Source organism: Chrysemys picta, chromosome 1 (assembly GCF_011386835.1).
Source record: "Chrysemys picta bellii isolate R12L10 chromosome 1, ASM1138683v2, whole genome shotgun sequence".
NCBI lineage: Eukaryota > Metazoa > Chordata > Testudines > Emydidae > Chrysemys > Chrysemys picta.
Genome location: NC_088791.1, coordinates 257,400,317 through 257,418,301, shown reverse-complemented (window position 1 = coordinate 257,418,301; position 17,985 = coordinate 257,400,317). Strand labels below are relative to the sequence as shown.

General features: G+C 40.1%; 1 protein-coding gene across 2 annotated transcripts in view; it reads left to right on the top strand.

The window, feature by feature from the left end:
* IPO5 (importin 5) overlaps window positions 1–9,878 on the top strand; it is an 84,319-nt gene extending 74,441 nt beyond the window's left edge. Inside the window, exons 25-26 of one of the 2 annotated variants that reach the window (XM_005287026.5) lie at window positions 5,185–5,326; window positions 8,745–9,878. In XM_005287026.5, coding sequence (XP_005287083.2) covers window positions 5,185–5,326; window positions 8,745–8,831 — 229 coding nt within the window. In that variant the 3' untranslated portion in view covers window positions 8,832–9,878. The remainder of the gene's footprint in view (window positions 1–5,184; window positions 5,327–8,744) is intronic. The other variant, XM_042843664.2, reaches the window with a different exon arrangement.
* Window positions 9,879–17,985: the final 8,107 nt, after the last annotated feature.

Here is a 17,985-nt window from a genome sequence, read left to right as displayed (position 1 = left end):
AAATCATTTATCATCTATCACTGATAAATCTCCCAACTTCTGATATAGCTAAAAACTTGCTACCTGAATTCTCCACCTTAATCAAAACAAAATGGAATCCTACAAAAAGTGGAAACATGGACAAATTGCTGAGGAGAACAAAAGAATAGCATAAGCATGTAGGGACAAAGAAAGGATAAGCATACAATGAGTTACACCTTAAAGGCAATAAGAAGAGATTCTTTAAATACATTAGGAGCAAGAGAAGAATGAAGGAAAGTGTAGGTTTTCTGCATAGCAGGGAAGGAGAGCTAATAACTGATGACATCAGGAAGCTGACGTATTTAATGCTGTTTTGCGTCATTCTTCACTAGAAAGGTTAATAGTGACCAGATACTCAACACAGTTAATATTAACAACAAGATGGAAGGAACACAAGCCAAAATAGGGAAAGAAGGGGTTAAAGAATATTTAAGAACATAAAAATGGTCATAGTGGGTCAGACTAATTGCCATCCAGCTTGGTATCCTGTCTTCCAACAGTGGCCAGTGCCAGATGCTTGAGAGGGAATGAACAAAACAGAGCAATTATCACGTGATCCATCCCCTGTTGTCCAGTCTCAGCTTATGGCAGTTAGTGGTTTAGGAACACCTGGAGCATGGGGTTGTCCCTGACCATCTTGGCTAGTAGGCATTGATGGACTTATCCTCCACAAACTTACCTAATTCTTTTTTGAACCCAGTTACACATTTGGCCTTCACAACCTCCTCTGGCAATGAGTTCAACTAGTTCACCGCGTTGCTTGAAGAAGTACTTCCTTATGTTTGTTTTAAATCTGCTGCCTATTAATTTCATTGGGTGACCCTTGATTCTTATGTTATGTGAAGGGGTATATAACTCTTCCCTTTTCTCCCTTCCCCTTTCTCCCCACCATTCATGATTATATAGACTTCTATCATATCTCCCTTAGTCATCTCTTTTCCAAGCTGAACAGTTCCAGTCTTTTTCATCTCTCCTCAGATGGAAGCTGTTCCATACCCCTAATCATTTTTGTTGTCCTTCTCTGTACTTTTTGTGATTCTAATATATCGTTTTTGAGATGGGACAACTGGAACTGCACACAGTATTCAAGATGTGAACATACCATGGATTTATATAGCAGCTTTGTTTCCTGTGTTATAGTCTATCCCTTTCCTAAGAGTTCCTAAAATTGTTAGCTTTTTTGACTGCCACTGCACATTGAACAGATATTTTTAGAGAACTATCCACAGTGACTCCAAGCTCTAACTTGAGGCTAAATAACTACCATATATACTTATTCATTAGCCCGTTCATTTATAGGCCGACCCCCCCCCCCCCCCCAAGATGGTTAGGTAAAAATAACAAAAACTGTACGACTCTTTCATAAGCTGACCCTATATTTCAGGGGTTGGCAAACTTTGGCTCCTGGCCCGTTAAGGTAAGCCGCTAGCAGGCCTGGACGTTTTGTTTACCTGGAGCGTTCACAGGCACGGAGCACCTCAGCTCCCAGTGTCCGCGGTTTGCCGTTCCCAGCCAATGGCGCGCCGCTTTCCGCAGCTCCTATTGGCTGGGAACGGCGAACCGCGGCCACAGAGCGCCAAGGGGCTCCATGCCTGCAGACGTTCCAGGTAAACAAAACGACAGTGTATTAGATATTCAGTGATTGCCTAGAGTTTTTAAAATAATCAAATTTTGGTGTAGATGCGTTTATAAGCTGACCCCTGCTCTTTGATGCGTCACTTTTTTACCAAAAATATTCTGCTTATGAACGAGCATATGGTAATTTAGACTCCATTTTGAATGTATCATCAGGATTGTTTTCCAATGTGTGTTACTTTGAATTTATCAACATTGAATTTCATCTGCAACTTTTTTGCTCCATTCACCCAGTTTTAGGCAATCCCTTGGTAGCTTTTTGCAGTCAGTTTTGGATTTAATTATCTTGAGGAATTTTGTGTAGTTTTCAAATTTTGCCACCTCACTGTTCACTCCATTTTCCAGATCACTTATGAATGTTGAACAGTAGTGGTCCCAGTACAGATTTTTGAGGGCCCCTGCTATTTACCTTATTTCCATTATTTCCTCTTTCCTGCCCTTTTGTTTCTTATTTTTTAACTAATTACTGATCCATGAGAGAACCTTACCTCTTATCTCATGACTGCTTACTTTACTCAAGAGCTTTTAGTGTGGGACCTAGTCAAAGGCTTTCAGAAAGTCCAAGTACACTATATGCACTGAATCACCTTTATCCACATGCTTGTTGACATTTTGAGAATTCTAATAGATTGGTGAGGCATGACTTCCTTTTACAAAAGCCATGTTGACTCTTCCCCAACTTGTTGTGTTCATCTATGTGCCTGATAATTCTTTCCTTTACTATAGCTTCAGCCAGTTTGCCTGATACTGAAGTCAGGCTTACCAGCCTGTAATTGCCAGGATCACCTCTAGAGTCTTTTATAAAAATTAGTTACATGATCTGTCCTCCAGTTATCTGATGCAATAGGTTACATACCATAGTCGGTAGTTCTGCAATTTCATATTTGATTTCCTTGAGAAATCTTGGGTGAATACCATCTGGTTCTGCTCACTTATTACTATTTAACTTATCAATTTGTTCCAAAATCACCTCTATTGATACCTCAGTCTGGGACAGTTCCTCAAATTTGTCACTTAAAAAGAATGGCTCAGGTGTGGGAATCTCCTTTACATTCCTCTGCAGTGGAGTGATGCAAAGAATTAATTTAGCATCTCTGCAATGGCAGAGATAAGTTAGATAAATTCAATGTAATCAAGTTGGCAGGGGCTGATGAAATTCATTGAGGGTACTTAAGGAACTAGCTGCAGCAATCTCAGAACTGTTAGCAGTTATCTTTGAGAACTCATGGAGGGTGGGTGAGGTCCCAGAGGACAGTTTAAGTCCCAGAGAATTGGAGAAGGGCAAATATATAGTACCTATCATTTAAAAAAGGGGAACAAAGAGGACCCACAGAATTATAGACCAGTCAGCCTAACTTAATACCTAGAAAGATACTGACACAAATATTCAACAATTAGTTTGTAAGCATCTAGAGGATAAGTCATACCAAATCCATTTAATTCTTTTACGGGGTTAATGGCCTAGAAGCAGTGTTTCTCAACAACTGGTCCATGGACCAGTGCTAGTCCCTGAGGTCTCCCTGGCACAGTTTAGGAAGGCAGTAAGCCAGTCCCTGGTATCAAAAAGGTTGAGAAACACTGGCCTACAGGATGGGGGTGGGGAAGCAGTAGACATAATGTATCTTGATTTTTAGTAAGGCTTTCAATACAGTCCAATGTGACATTCTCATAAGCAAACTAGGGAAATGCACTCTAGATGAATTTACTAGATAACTGATTGAAAGACTTCACTCAGAGTATTATCAGTGGTTTGGTATCACACTGCTGTGGGGGGGGAGCATATCTAGTGGGGTCCTGCAGGGGTCAGTCCTGGGTCCAGTACTAGTCAATATTTTCATTAATGACTTGAAGGGAAGGTTATATTTATAAAATTTGCCGATGACACCAAGCTGGGAGGGATTGCAAGCATTTTGGAGGACAGGATTAGAGTTCAAAAGAACATTGATAAATTGAAGAATTGGTCTGAAATCAAAAAGATGAAATTCAATAAAGACAAGGGCAAAGTACTATACTTAAGGAAAAATCAAATACACAACTACAAAATAGGGAATTAACTGGTAAGGTGGTAGTACTGCCGAAAAGAATCGGTTATAGTGGATCACAAATTTAATATGAGTCAACAGTGTGATTCAGTTGTGAAAAAGGCTGATATTCTGGGGTCTATTAAGAGGTGTGTTTGTAAGTAAGACGGTGGAGGTAATTGTCCCATTTGACTCGGCACTGGTGAGGCCTCAGTTGGAGTAGAGTGAGTTCTGGGTGTCACACTTTAGGAAAGATGTGGACAATTAGAATCCAGAGGAGAGCAACAAAAATGATGAAAAGTTTAGAAAACCAGACCTATAAGGAAAAGTTTTTAAAAAGAAAGGGGCTGGGCATGTATAGTATTGAGAAAAGAAGACTATGGGGGGCCCTGAGAACAGTCTTTAAATATGCTAAGGGCTGTTATAAAGAGGATGGTGATCAATTGTTTTCCATATCCACTGAAGGTAGGACAAGAAGTTATGGGTTTAATCTGCAGCAATGGAAATTTAGGTTGAAGATTAGGAAAAGCTTTCTAACTAAAGGGTAGTTAAGCACTGGAAAAGGCTTCCAAGGGTGATTGTAGTACCCCCGTTATTGGAGGTTTTTAAGAACATGTTGGACAAACCTGCCAGGGATGGCCTAGGCTTATTTGGTCCTGCCTAAGTGTAGGGGGTTGTTTGTTCCTCAGCGCAGGGGGCTGGACTCGAGGTCTCTTCCAGCCCTATGATTAGATCTTAAAGCAGATTGTGATGGGAACTCACGGAGTATCTAAAAGGATCAAATCTAATGATGCTTCGTATAAACCAGGGTTTGAAACCAAAATGGTACTGGTGGCATTGGTAGATATCCTGGTGATGGATAATTGGGTGCCCACGCTGATACTGTTAGACCTGTCAGCTGCCTTCAATACCATTTGGGTCTGTCTTATTCTCCCTGACTTTTTTACATAACTCCCTTTAATCTTCTCAACTCCTTTGATTGACTAGCACTAACCCTTTTCATATTTCAAAGTCCTTGTATTATGGCATTCCTCACTCTATAGGAGGAATGGTTGGCTCTCCCTTTGGAGCCAGTCAGTACCACTTTACATCAGTTCTGGGAGGGAGGGAGTAAATCAGTTTAAAATATACAAAGCCTTCCCTACCACAGTGCTCCAGTTCCTGCTTTTCCCAACATAACAGTATTAAACTTCCAACACACAGTGGGCTGGCTTGCTTTGCTGAAGGCTATCTAAGGCACATAACTTTTCTGATAGTGTAGCCAAACTTTATAAATAAGGAATGTTCAAATTAGCCAGATCTTAAAATTACAAAAATAGAACTTCCTTCTAGAACAGGATGCATTTAATGATGCTGAATAACTTCAGGTATGAATGTGCAGTTCTAAAAATCGGGAATGTCTTGAAAAGCAGTTAACTTACATACACAAAATCTACATTTATCTTTTTAATTAGAATGCTAACACTGGCATATTTTGTAACCTGTATACTTTTTTGATCTCCATCAGTAACAACCCAATTGTCCTTGGTCACAACAACTCTAATCTTCCCAGAATATTCAGTATAATTGCGGATGGTGAAATTCATGAAGCAATTAAACATGAAGATCCATGTACTAAACGGTTGGCTAATGTTGTTCGTCAAGTGCAGGTGAATGCAAATTTATTTTGTTGTAAAGGGAATCGTTCTAGTTTGCTCTGTGAGATGCAGGAATTGTAAAACTAGTGTTCAGAACCTATTCTCTGTAATAAACATGATGCTGCAACCAGTGTTCATCCAAGAAGAAATATTCCAAATGGATTCCTAATATATTAGATTATGCAAATTCAGTGCAGCAATCCAGATTAATCTCGATAACACTATGTAAGGTACTTGAACTAGAGGGTGTCTCTCTTTTTATGATCCATATAATTTTTGAAGCGTTCATAAAAAATGTAAACACTTGGAACAATTGCATGGTTTACCTTTTACATAACTCCCTTTAGCTTCCTTTACCTTTTCTCAGATTTGAACTACACTTCTTAATTTCTAAATATAAACTTTTGGATTTCATGCAAAATATATTAAAATGACCCAGAAGTTGGGCAGCTACAGGACAAGGGTACACAGGCTCATTCAAGAAGAATCTTGTAAATTCTATTTTGGAGGAGACTGAGTTGAGCTGAGCTGTCTGCTACCTCTACTATACAATGTCATTGACTGCATTGTGGGTTTCAATGGAAACTGCTTGTGTAAGGGCATTTAAAAAAAAAAAAAAAAAAAAAAAAAAGCAAAACCTACAGATTAAGTAGTGCTATAAGATGGGGGTAATAGAAGGAGGGCAGTACTGAAATGTATTTATTTTAGTTTTTTTTAGATAATAGAAGCACCTCCTTCAAACTCTGGTTGACCTGTACAAAATATAAAATTCACATTAAATTCTCTGCCATCACCCCCAGCCATAAATCTTAATTATTCTATGCCAATAGCCTTGTCCAGCCCATCCTCAGATGGCAAAGATGAACTTTTTATTATAATAGAACTGATTGATGAAGCAAGGCTTTGAATGGAAGGCGGTTCTTCCACCTTCAGAATTATGGGGAAATAAAGTGGCCCTACTTTATCAAGAAATTGCATCTCTAAGTAAACTTGCAAAGTTGCTAGCTGCCCCCCTGTGGAAACTGGTGGAAGAGCAATGAACAGCATGAACAGAGGTTACTCCCAGGGGAATTCTGCATACAAAAAAAAAATTGTGTACAATATTTTAACGTTTTGCATATTTTTTGTCAAAATAACACTATATATTCATGCCACTTTCAATTTTTTTGAAATAAATTACCAAATACCTGTCAGGAAGTATTCCTGTAACAATACAGATGATAAAGAAAATTCCCACAGGAGTAGAGTTAAAGAAACTCTACAACAACCCAGTTCCTCCGTCTCTGCCCCTTCCCCGCACCTGAGCCCAGCTGTGAGGCCAGACACCCTCATCCCCCCCAGAGACCAGCCACAGGGCCAGACATTCACATGCCTCCAGAGCCCAGTCACAGGGCCCCCCGACCTAGACACCCCACAGCCCCTCTCTCCCAAGAGCCTAGCTGCAGGGCCAGATACCTGCACCCATCCCCCCACAGAGCCCAGTCACTCCTCTTCTCACACACACACACACACACACACACACACACACACACACACACACACACACACACACACACACACACACACACACACACACACACACACACACACACACACACACACACACACACACACACACACACACACACACACACACACACCCACCCACCCCCCCCCAGGGATCCAGAGGGAGAAACAGCCTGATGCTGGGTCCTGGGCTTGTATGGAATTTCCTGCACACTGCCTCCTTCCTTCTGGGCATGCCAGGAACTGCAGCTGCTGGGAACTCTTCAGCTCCGTCCCTCTTGCCCCAGCAGTGTATTCTATTTGCGAGCTGGGCTCTGCTGGGTCCAGTGGCAGCCAGCAGCTCTGCAACACCAATTCTGTGGGGGGGGGGGGGGGAAGGAAATTGTGTGCAAAACATTAATTCTGTGCAACTTTCGCATTGTGCAGTGGTGCAGAATTCTCCCAGGAGTAAGAGGGACATGTAGGCTGCTTGAGGCAATGATATCTGATTGAGAATGGCAATGTTAAAATTAAAAACTTCCCGTTTATCTGGGAGTACTGCAGAACTTAAATGTCAGAATCTCATTGCCTATGGAAAATACCTAATGTACCAAAACTAATAAAATAAAGGCCTGTATTTATTTGTTAGATTGTCTTTAGAACACTGAATCTCACAGTACACCATGTCTTTACATTTCTTTGTCATTGGACGCAATGGATCCTTTTTTAAATATGGTGTGAAAAGACTAAATTAAGACCTTCAATGTAGAACTGATGTTAAAATGTATCAAATGTAAATCTGTTAACTTTAACAGCTTGTTTAAAGACATTAAATGAGATTTTAAATAAGTAGCAAAAGTCGCTGTAGAGATGTAAACCAGTTATCTGCAATAAATATCAGCTTGACCTTCTTTGCCATACTGAGACAAGTTTAGCCCCTGCTTCAAAACCTCTGACTGCTGTGCTGAATAAATATTTCCTGCTTATTTGAGTGCCTTTATTTGGAAGGATTATGATACCTTCAAAATATATTTGGTACCATTAAAATAAATCACCTTCGTGGTGACAAGCAAAATAGTGTGCTACACACCAGTGTGGAGATGAAAAATTATGGCTAAGGATACCACTGCTCTTCTGAAAGTACCATGTGATTTATCCATGGTTAGGCAGAATAAATAACCTGTTTATAGCCCTATTCAAAAGAGAACAAATTGTCATGCTACTTACCTTTAGAAGAATGAAGGGCTGCATCTAGCCTGCTGTGATTTGTACTTTTTTAATTCTAGGGAGTCGCTAGGAATTTCAAACCAATTACTTAAGCCTTGTCTACATGCAGACTTGCACCAGTTTAACTAAATCGTTTTTTAAAAAGCTTTTGTTAAGCTGATATAAGTTTAAGTGTGGGCAAGGACGTTGTCTGTTCTCTTTGGCATAACCTAGAACAGGGATGGGCAGTTTTTGGGGGGGCGGGGGGGGGGGGGGGAGTTCACATCCAGCCTGCCAGATCATTTTATTTTGCCTGCCACAGTCCAGCTTGGGGCAGGAAGGAGATGGGGTGGGACAGTGCACATGTCCTGTGATGCTGCAGCGAGAGCCATTGGGCCCAAGTGGGGAGCCAGATCCAGCACAGTGAGACAGAAGTAGTCATGGCAGGGTGAGTGCAGGCCAGGCTCCCTCCCAAACTCCCTCTAGGGCCTCCCACTACCCCTGGCGGTAGAGACCCTACATCTACATCTTCTCTTCTCCCCTCCCCTCCCCCAAAACATCTCACTTGCCAAAGGGTTTTTGAGGCTCCTCTATTTACCTGTAAGTTGCCCATCCCTCTCCTAAAGTATATAGGCTCAATGGATGTTGACTTTGAAAGACTAATGAACATAAATGGCTGACGTATGATTGCTAAGTCTATATTCAGTAAAGATACCTTTATTTTTCATTTGTTTTCCAGACCTCTGGAGGACTATGGACAGAATGCATATCACAGCTCAATGCAGACCAACAGGCTGCTATACAGGAGCTCCTGAACTCCGCTTGAAGGGCCTTAATTATCATCTGCAAGAAAACTAACTCCAAATAAACATTTACCCTATTGTTTAGGTTTCTTTGTTTTGTTTTTGAGCAAAAAAGAACTGTAGAGCGTGTAGGCCATTCTTTTGCAATCTACAGGCAGTGGCAGCACGAAGAAGCACTCTTTCAGAGTGGTGTTTAAATCAATTTCTATCCCACAACACTGAAGAAGATCCCTGTAAACCCTACAATAGCACTGAAGAGTATTTTTCTAATGGTATAAGCCACCTGTATGATGGTGAAAAGGAGACAAGTTGAATTTTCTCATTAGATATAATGAATTAAAAAACAGCTTTAAGACCAGTTATTCCGCAGTAATGTACATTATAGCAGATAACATTTCTATACATCTAGTGTTAATTGTATTAATTGGAGTGAGTCTTTTTTAGGGTAGAAAGTGCCCTTCTACCCAGCAAACCACTAGATCAAAAGATGAAAAATTGAAGACGAATGTCAAGCATGAAGACCTCATTGATGTCACTGTTTTCCAAAAAAGGCTTGTTTAGTGACTCAATGAGAAAAGCTGTTCAGCTTCCAGCCCTTGAATGTGAAGTGTCTTTGGCATGTCTGGCAGTATCTCATTCACTCCTCAATAAATGACATTCAAATACAATAAGAAGCTTGTGTAAAAGTTCAGTGCTGTGTGGTTCTTATTCATTCAACTTCCTCCTATGAAAAGATACAAGAACAAATGTTACAAGTCATAATTTTAAGATGTTTGAAATGTTCTGTACAATTTGTCTAACTCACACTTCATTCTTTCTTGTTTCTTAGATTTTAACCATTCAACTTTTTTCTGATTCAAAGAACTACATACTGTGTAGAATTCAAATTTAGTGACATGAGCCTTGGGTACAGTGAGTTTACATATCTTTACCATAAGCTGTTTCATTTTCAGATCCAGTTGCATATTTGTAATTTATGAAAAGTTAGCTAATATTGTTCCAGTTGCGGATGTACAACAGGTCTGTGATAGCCAAGCAAACTTTCAGTAATATTAAATTAAATACATGCAGTTACATTTGTGGAGCTATAATTGGTAGCCTATCCTGAAAGGAGAAAATTCGTGTATGAATGTTTTATTGGTTCATCTCGTACTAGCAATATATGGCTTGCTGTTTCAGATATACAGTTTTTCTAAAATCTTATTTCTAATTTAAACTTCAGTGTGAACACTTTGCAGTTTGTACTAACATTTTTCTATAAATATTAAACTTCTGCTTAGATCAGAAAGCTAAGCTAAGAATTAAAGACTTTTCACTAAGTGATTTGCAGCAGTCTCTTAAAAGGTACTGTGTAAATGCATTAAGTGAAATGGAAGAGTACAAGTTTGATGCTTAACGAGAGAGGAAGAAAGCTGCCCTCTATATTACGAATAAGGATACGATTTTTGTCACAGATTTTAAGACTTTAACAGACTTCCATGACTTTCAGTTTCAGCTCTGGCTCGGGCAGTCAGTCCCCCGCAGCGGCAGGGCTCCGGCTTCCATGATTTATTGTTTGTTGCCAGTGTGCTGCCCAGGAATTTTAATAAAAATCCTTGTGCCAAAATCTTAACCTTTAATTATAAAATCAATTTCTATTATGAATAAGCCCTCAAACTGTTAAAACACAACTATACATCAAAATATAACTTGTTGTACCCGTGTAAGAAAATTCTACCCAAAATCAATGTTTAAAGTAGCTCCATTTTCATGGCAAAATTTGTCATTTCAATCCTGACTGAGAAGTCAATGATTTTTTTTGAAAACACAAATGACTAACCATGCTACTGCTAAGTGTGCAGATCTGCCTATGGACAGATAAAATTACTGGTTACAAACTACATATTCTATCAGAACCCTATTCTGTTTGAGTATATAGTTTGTGATGATCCCAATTTTCCTCATTAAATTTTTTTCATTTGAGTACTGCTCCAGTTACTTTTCAAGGAGTTCACACTGGAAAATGGACATGAGGGGATTTGCACCCATTGCTGTGGAAAATATTTCAGTAAATCTGTATCCAGTGTAGTTGTAGCCATGTCAGTCCCAGGATATTAGAGAGGCAAGGTACGTGAGGTAATATCTTTTATTGCACCAACTTCTGTTGGTGAGAGAGATGAGCTTTCAAGTCACACTGAGATCTGAATAAAAGCTCTGTGTGGCTCAAAAGCGTCTCTCTCACTCCATGAAAAGTTGGTCCGATAAAATATTATCTCGCTCACCTTGTCTTTCCTAGTAAATCTGATTTGTCTCAAAAGTACAAATATCTGGCTACAAAAATAGTCTTTGGTTATGTCGGTCTGGCCTTTGGTGTGTGTTCAGCATTTATTCATTTCTAGATTCTCAGTTCTTCCCACAATCTCAGACATTTGAGCTAAATCTCTTGTGAAATGCACCCAATATTTGACAGTTGTCTATGAGAGTCCAGGTTTGGAACATAACCCTTTTGTTCTTAAGCTACCTTTTTTCTGGAAGTGCAAAAATCAGTGGTTAAGTACTTGTTCCCAGGCTATTCCATACTAACTTTAAAGCAGACTTTTCAAGCAGGAGTGAATAAAATCTTTTTTACCCATAAATAAGGGACCAAATTGTGAGTTTCGGGGAGTGTTTACTCCTGCGCTCCTTTCTTTCCTTTCCCCCTCCCTATGATAGCAGAGCAGGCCAAGCAGAGTAAAAAGACCTCAGGAGTCACACAAGGGGAGCTCTGCTGCAATTGCTTTCAGGTTGTTGACCCTCATTTTGTCAGGGCCAGGGGATTAGGCTAGAAAGCATGTGTAGCTGCCACATCCACCTGACATCAGCTTGATTTGGCCACAAGGACATCAAAATCCCTGCAACCCTTTTCCCATATCACTTCAGAAGTGAAAAGCTGCTCATTCTCCTCCCATATACTTAAATTTTGTCTTGGTAACTATCCCTTAATATTCCTTCCTATTCCTTGGGTGAAGTCTTTAGGGAGGAACAGGAAACTTTCAAAGTTAAAAATTCAGTTCAGTCCTGGAATTTGAGAATCCTAGAACCCCCCAAAAATTGTCTTCTCCAAGCTCAGTATTCCCAAAGCAGGAAATGTAACAAATGTCAGTTACCAAGTATAATTCATCCATTTTCCCCCTGCAAATCTTGTTCTTGTGATGTAATGCATGAAGACCACAGATAAATAAGACTTTTTTTTGTACACCTGGAATTATTCCCAGTGCAAAATACAAGGGAAGTGAAGTCAAGTCATCTAAAATTATTTCAGATCCTTAAGTGGCAGAAGCAGGAAGCCCATGTAATGACAGGGTCTAGACATCAAGCTACTGACTGTGAATTCCAGTTTTTCAGGATGGCGAGTTGTACTTGAGCTCCACAATATGTAGTGGATATGGTCAAGGTCCAGGCATGTTTCAGAGCAACATGCTAGAGATAAGAGCAGTCAGTCTTGCCATACTGACTTCCGGAATCTCCTGAGGAAGGAGCACTTCCTTATGCAGTCACAACAGAACAACTGTGGCATACATAAACCAGCAAGGGAATACAAAAAGCAGCAGCTTATCTGGCCTCCATCAGATGATCCACATAAGAGACTGATCACAAACAGGACTGGCTAAGTATCAAAAGACAATGCATAGTGGCTCTTGAACCAAGTTTTCCATTAATATCCTGTGAGCTAGGCTATCTCAGCTTGACCTATTTGTATCCAGTGAAAGCTCACTAGGGAAGACAAATCACTGGGAACAGATTCTGCTTCACAGATGACTAAATTGCTTATCAAAAATCCATCATTCAGGTCACCCAAATTGCTCAAGAGCATGACCTATAGGTCAATAATCAGACCTATAGGGCTGCCACAGACTAAATCCATCTTTGCCTGCAGGATCCCAACTCAAGTTAGCTGAACCTCACAGCTATTGAGCAGTAAGCCCTAACCAAGTTAGCATACTTTTCCAAAGTAGTATGTAGCCTCCCATAGGCCTTCTACCCTTTTGGCCAACACAAGAGTATGGACAAGATTCTCCTGCTGATGTCAAAATAAAAAGGTCCGCCCTAAGGAGAGAGGCAGTCCCGCTCTTCTGGATTTCTTACAGCTGTGGCTAGGCCTAAGGATTCCCACTCTTGCATCTCAGTTTTGATGCTAACCAATATCAAATACAGCCTCATCCAAATATTTGGAAAATCAGCTAGTGATATCAAGGTTCCTTAGGGAAAAATTAGTCCAAACTAACAGTGAACATGAAACCTGCCTACATTGCTACAAACTCTCACGATCCATCCAATTTGCATAGATAGAATCAATTTCCCTGTATTTCTTCTCCATAAAATATTCTTCCTGAGCCCAATCACAATAAGCAAGACGAGGCTCTGAAAACACTGCTTGTACCTTACTGAATAAGGTGGTACTTCATACTCCAGAGACACTTATTGCCATGGCCAGCTTTTCCTTCTACTTGAAAATAATTGCTTTGTTTTACCCAAAGCCTAAAGAGCTGGGGGAAGAAAAAAAATTCCAGAGCAGACTCTTGAGCAGAAAGGACATCAGCTACTACCAAGAAAATCTACAGTACCTGCCATTTGATCATGCAATAATTTTAAAAATAAACACCAGAGGCTTGACTGCTAATCCCCAGCAGTAGCATTTTTGGATAACTCTATGAATATCTCTTTATTGCTTGCTATGTTTCAGATTTGGGAATGTTTCACAATCAACAATGGAAAAAAGTCCAGTTTCCTTTCTGAGACTGACTTCTCTTGTCTGCCCCACTCAAGAAATGTATGTCTATCTCTTCAGAATCTATATACACTGCTACCTTGATATAACACGAATTCGGATATAATGTGGTAAAACAGTGCTCCGGGGAGGTGGGGCTGCGCACTCCGGTGGATCAAAGCAAGTTCAATATAACGCGGTTTCACCTATAACGCGGTAAGATTTTTTGGCTCCTGAGGACAGCATTATATCGAGGTAGAGGTGTATAATTAAATAACAAATAATAATCTTGAAGATGAAGAAGAAACAGTCTGAGAATTGTGGGTCTCCCAGAGGGGCTGGAAAAAGGGAGGCCTGTGGAATTTTTATCTCCCATGCTGCCAATGCTTGTGTCACTTCGTCAGAACTTAGATGTTGAAAGCCTACCTGCTCCCTTCCTATTGTCTATTTAGTTACCACTCATCCAGTGTTTGTATACAGCTTTGGAAGCACACACCAGGCAGATGCAAAATGAGCAAAACTGAGCTACCTTCTGTATATACAGGAAGAGGTGCAGCCCCAAAGTTTGAGCGTGGGGGAAGATCAATTCCAGAAAGACTGAGGTAACATTCTCCATTTTATTAGATAAGAGGTTTGATTCATTCAGTAAATGTACACCTGTAAAGTCGTTCTTGTAACTCCCATTAGTGGTAGTGTCAAATCTCTAAAATGTAACACATTGATCTAGATAAGTGAATGTGAACTTTTAGTCTACAAAATTTAGTCATATGTACTTACACTAATCTGACAATTCCTTTTCGTATGGACAGATAAGGCAGAAAACTTGGCTACAAATGTAAAAAATGGAAGAATACTGACAATGTATTGTTACATTTTAGTATATAAAAATTAAAGTTCTTATTGCAAAGTGATAAATATAGGGATATAAAATGACAACATGTAAAGGCATTACAAGTAGCTTACTATTGTTAAACAGCATGTAACATTTTGTAAGGTAGCTGTATTTCCAAGGAAAAGTAATCTTCTGGATCTGCTGTGCTTCACTAATTTGTAATGTTAGGGTTTACTAATGTCAGTCATTTTTCCAGGGCTTTGGAGCTGTGCTCCGGTTCCGCTCCAGCACCAGGCAAAAACCTGCAGCTCCACTGCTCCCGAGCTGCTCCGGGCTCCGCTCCAAAGCCCTGATTACTGAAGTTTTGAAATTACCTTTGGATTAAGAAACCACCACAAATACTAAAATTAAAGATGGCCAAACAGGTTTTTTTCCAAGGTATGACAGTGGAGAATAAGATCTCTTCACACACACACCCCCCACCACCACCACCATCTTTCACTTACTCCCATTTGTCTGAACTTTTGGATTTATCAGAATTCCAAATCTATTTTCTCATCACCAAATCTTAGCACTAATCAAAGTAACTTTCCAGTTCAGCATTGGTAACATACTTAACTTAAAAACATTTAGGCATCTGGTGAATGTGGATGTTTGTGACTATTTTATATAATAGCTTAGCTTATTTTGTTTAACATTTGATGCTGAAATTTAACAATACTGAGTTGACACAGTGCTTGGGCCAGATCCCTTACCCATCTTAAATCCTGTTTGTGTTGCTCCCACCAGTGCAAGGGTACTCAAAGGTGCCTTGAGGCCGCAGCTGAGGATTGATTTCCTTTGCGGAATCCTCGTGGCTCCTCTGGCTTAGGTGAGTATGATGCCAGTTGGAAGAGTGGCTCCTTGGGGAATCACTATCCACTGGTACAAATCAAAGCTGCCCTGAGGCTACTCTAATTGGCGACGGGCTAGTTCAGATATGAAGTGCCACCTGATGCTGATCTGGTGTACCTGCAGTCTAGCTGCTTGTCTAATGCAATGACCAGATTCCTTTGCGGACAAGACGAAAAAAAAAAAGTACTAAATCCCTTCTCTTTAATGTCCCTTTTAAAAATATGTACGTTTTCTAACCAGTGACTGAAATGTTTTAATATTGGCCACCTTAGTGCATTCTTCACAAAATTTCACCTAAAGCCAGTATGCTGTGTGATGTTACATGCTGTAATAGACTTAACATAACAGTTCATTATTCAGTTCATATACCAATTTTAAAACTTTCTTTATGAAATTTTCAACAAAACTTTGAATAAAAGTGATATACATGAGTATTAAAAACTTCAAATGGGGAATATTTCAACAGTATCCACACTTGTCTGAATTACCATAACTAAACCCATCCATTTTCACAAGTTCATGGTGAACCAAATATCCCATATCGATGTTTTATCTTTTTTGAAATGGCAATAAAGTTCTTAAAAATAATTAAAATGCAAAACCACCTGTTGGGAAGCTAATATCTCTGAAATAAGCAAAATAATAAACTTGTCTTAGTCAAGATTAAACTAGCAATGCCTGTTCCAAGACAGAGCATGGATATTCTGGAAAGTTTCAGATGGTTACATTTTACTTCTCTGCTAGACAAGTATAGTTCCTTCTGGCCAGTAGATGGAGATAATACAATTGAACATTAGACTTGTCACTTGTATTTAAAAAGCTTGCTAATTCAGTCCCTGGCTTGTGTCCATTCAGAATGGAAAAGGTAGAAGTCTGAATGAAGGAAACATTTGTCCCGTTTTCTGAAACTGTGCCTATGAGAAACCTTTTTTACACCAGGGCTAAGTTAGCTTTTGTCTGCTTCAGAGGTGCCTGTGCAGGGTAGTGAACATCTTTCAAAGGATACTTACAGAAAAGCACAAGGAGAATTATTACAGAAAAGTAGCAGAAAAATGGGTTGTATTGATTAGACATAGGCACAAAAAGAACAAGTGTAAATTCTGCAAGTAACAATTTGTGACCTGAATTAATGCATCTGCTATAATATTGGATTTACTCTCTGCTTCTATCAAGGTACAGACTGTTGCGGGATCAGCCTCATAAAGGCCTTATCTTGACTAGGGAAAAGGCCAAGTTTATATCAGGGTTTCCTAATACCTTTAGCTCAACTTTTTTAGTAGGTCAAGTTAAATTGTTGAATCAAACTAAAGGGAGTACCCTGCAACTATACTAGGAGAAGTAGCCTATTTTATATCTATTTTAGCCCAACCAAAGCTTGTCCTCTTTTTCTAGTCTAGACAAAGCCCAAGGAGCCAAGAAGAGAAGATACTAATGAAGCTCCTTGGGAAACTGCCTCAAATTGCCTTGCATGAATTCCAAATTCCACCATCCTAGCTGGAGTGCCATCTAGTTTTAAGTACTGACTTGTTTGTTATCTATTGGATAAAAAAGGAATTGTCATTTTGGATTTCCTGCTCAACAGCTAGTCTGAGGAGTAAGTGAAATAACCACTTCTATGGGGACCAGCTCCTAGGTTAAGGACTATTTATAAAAGATGGACATGCACAAGTCCATGGGTCCAGATCTAATGCATCCGAGGGTGCTGAGGGAGTTGGCTGTTTTGATTGCAGAGCCATTGGCCATTATCTCTGAGAACTCGTGGTGATTGGAAAAAGGCAAATATAATGCCCATCTTTAAAAAAAAGGGAAGAAGGAGAATCCAGGGCACTACAGACCAGTCAGCCTCACCTCAGTCCCTGGAAAAATCATGGAGCAGTTCCTCAAAGAATCCATTTTGAAGCACTTGGAGGAGAGGAAGGTGATCAGGAACAATCAACATGGATTCACCAAGGGCAAGTCATGCTTGACCAACCTGATTGCCTTCTATGATGAGAGAACTGGCTCTGTGGATATGGGGAAAGCGGTGGACATGATGTATCATGATGTTAGCAAAGCTTTTGATATGGTCTCCCACAGTATTCTTGCCAGCAAGTTAAAGTAGTATGGATTGGATGAATGGACTATAAGGTGGATAGAAAACTGGCTAGAAAACTCAATGGGAAGTGATCAACGGCTCAATGTCTAGTTGGCAGCTGGTATCAAGCTGAGTGCCCCAGGGGTCGGTCCTGGGGCCGGTTTTGTTCAACATCTTCCTTAATGATCTGGGTGATAGCATAGACTGCACCTTCAGCAACTTTGTGGATGACACTAAGCTGGGAGGAGAGTTACTACACTGGAAGGTAGGGATAGGGTCCAAAGTGACCTAGACAAATTGGAGGATTGGTCTAAAAGAAATCTGATAGGGTTCAACAAGGACAAGTACAGAGTCCTACACTTAGGATGGAAGAATCCCATGCACTGCTACAGGCCGGGGACTGACTGGCTAAGCGGCAGTTCTGCAGAAAAGGACCTGGGGATTACAGTGGACGAGAATCTGGATATGAGTCAGCAGTGTGTCCTTGTTGCCAAGAAGGTTAATGGCATATTGGGTTGCATTAGTAGGAGCACTGCCAGCAGATCAAGGAAAGTGATTATTCCCCTCTATTCGGCATTGGTGAGGCCACATCTGTAGTATTGTGTCCAGTTTAGGGCCCCCCACTACAGAAAGGATGTGGACAAATTGGAG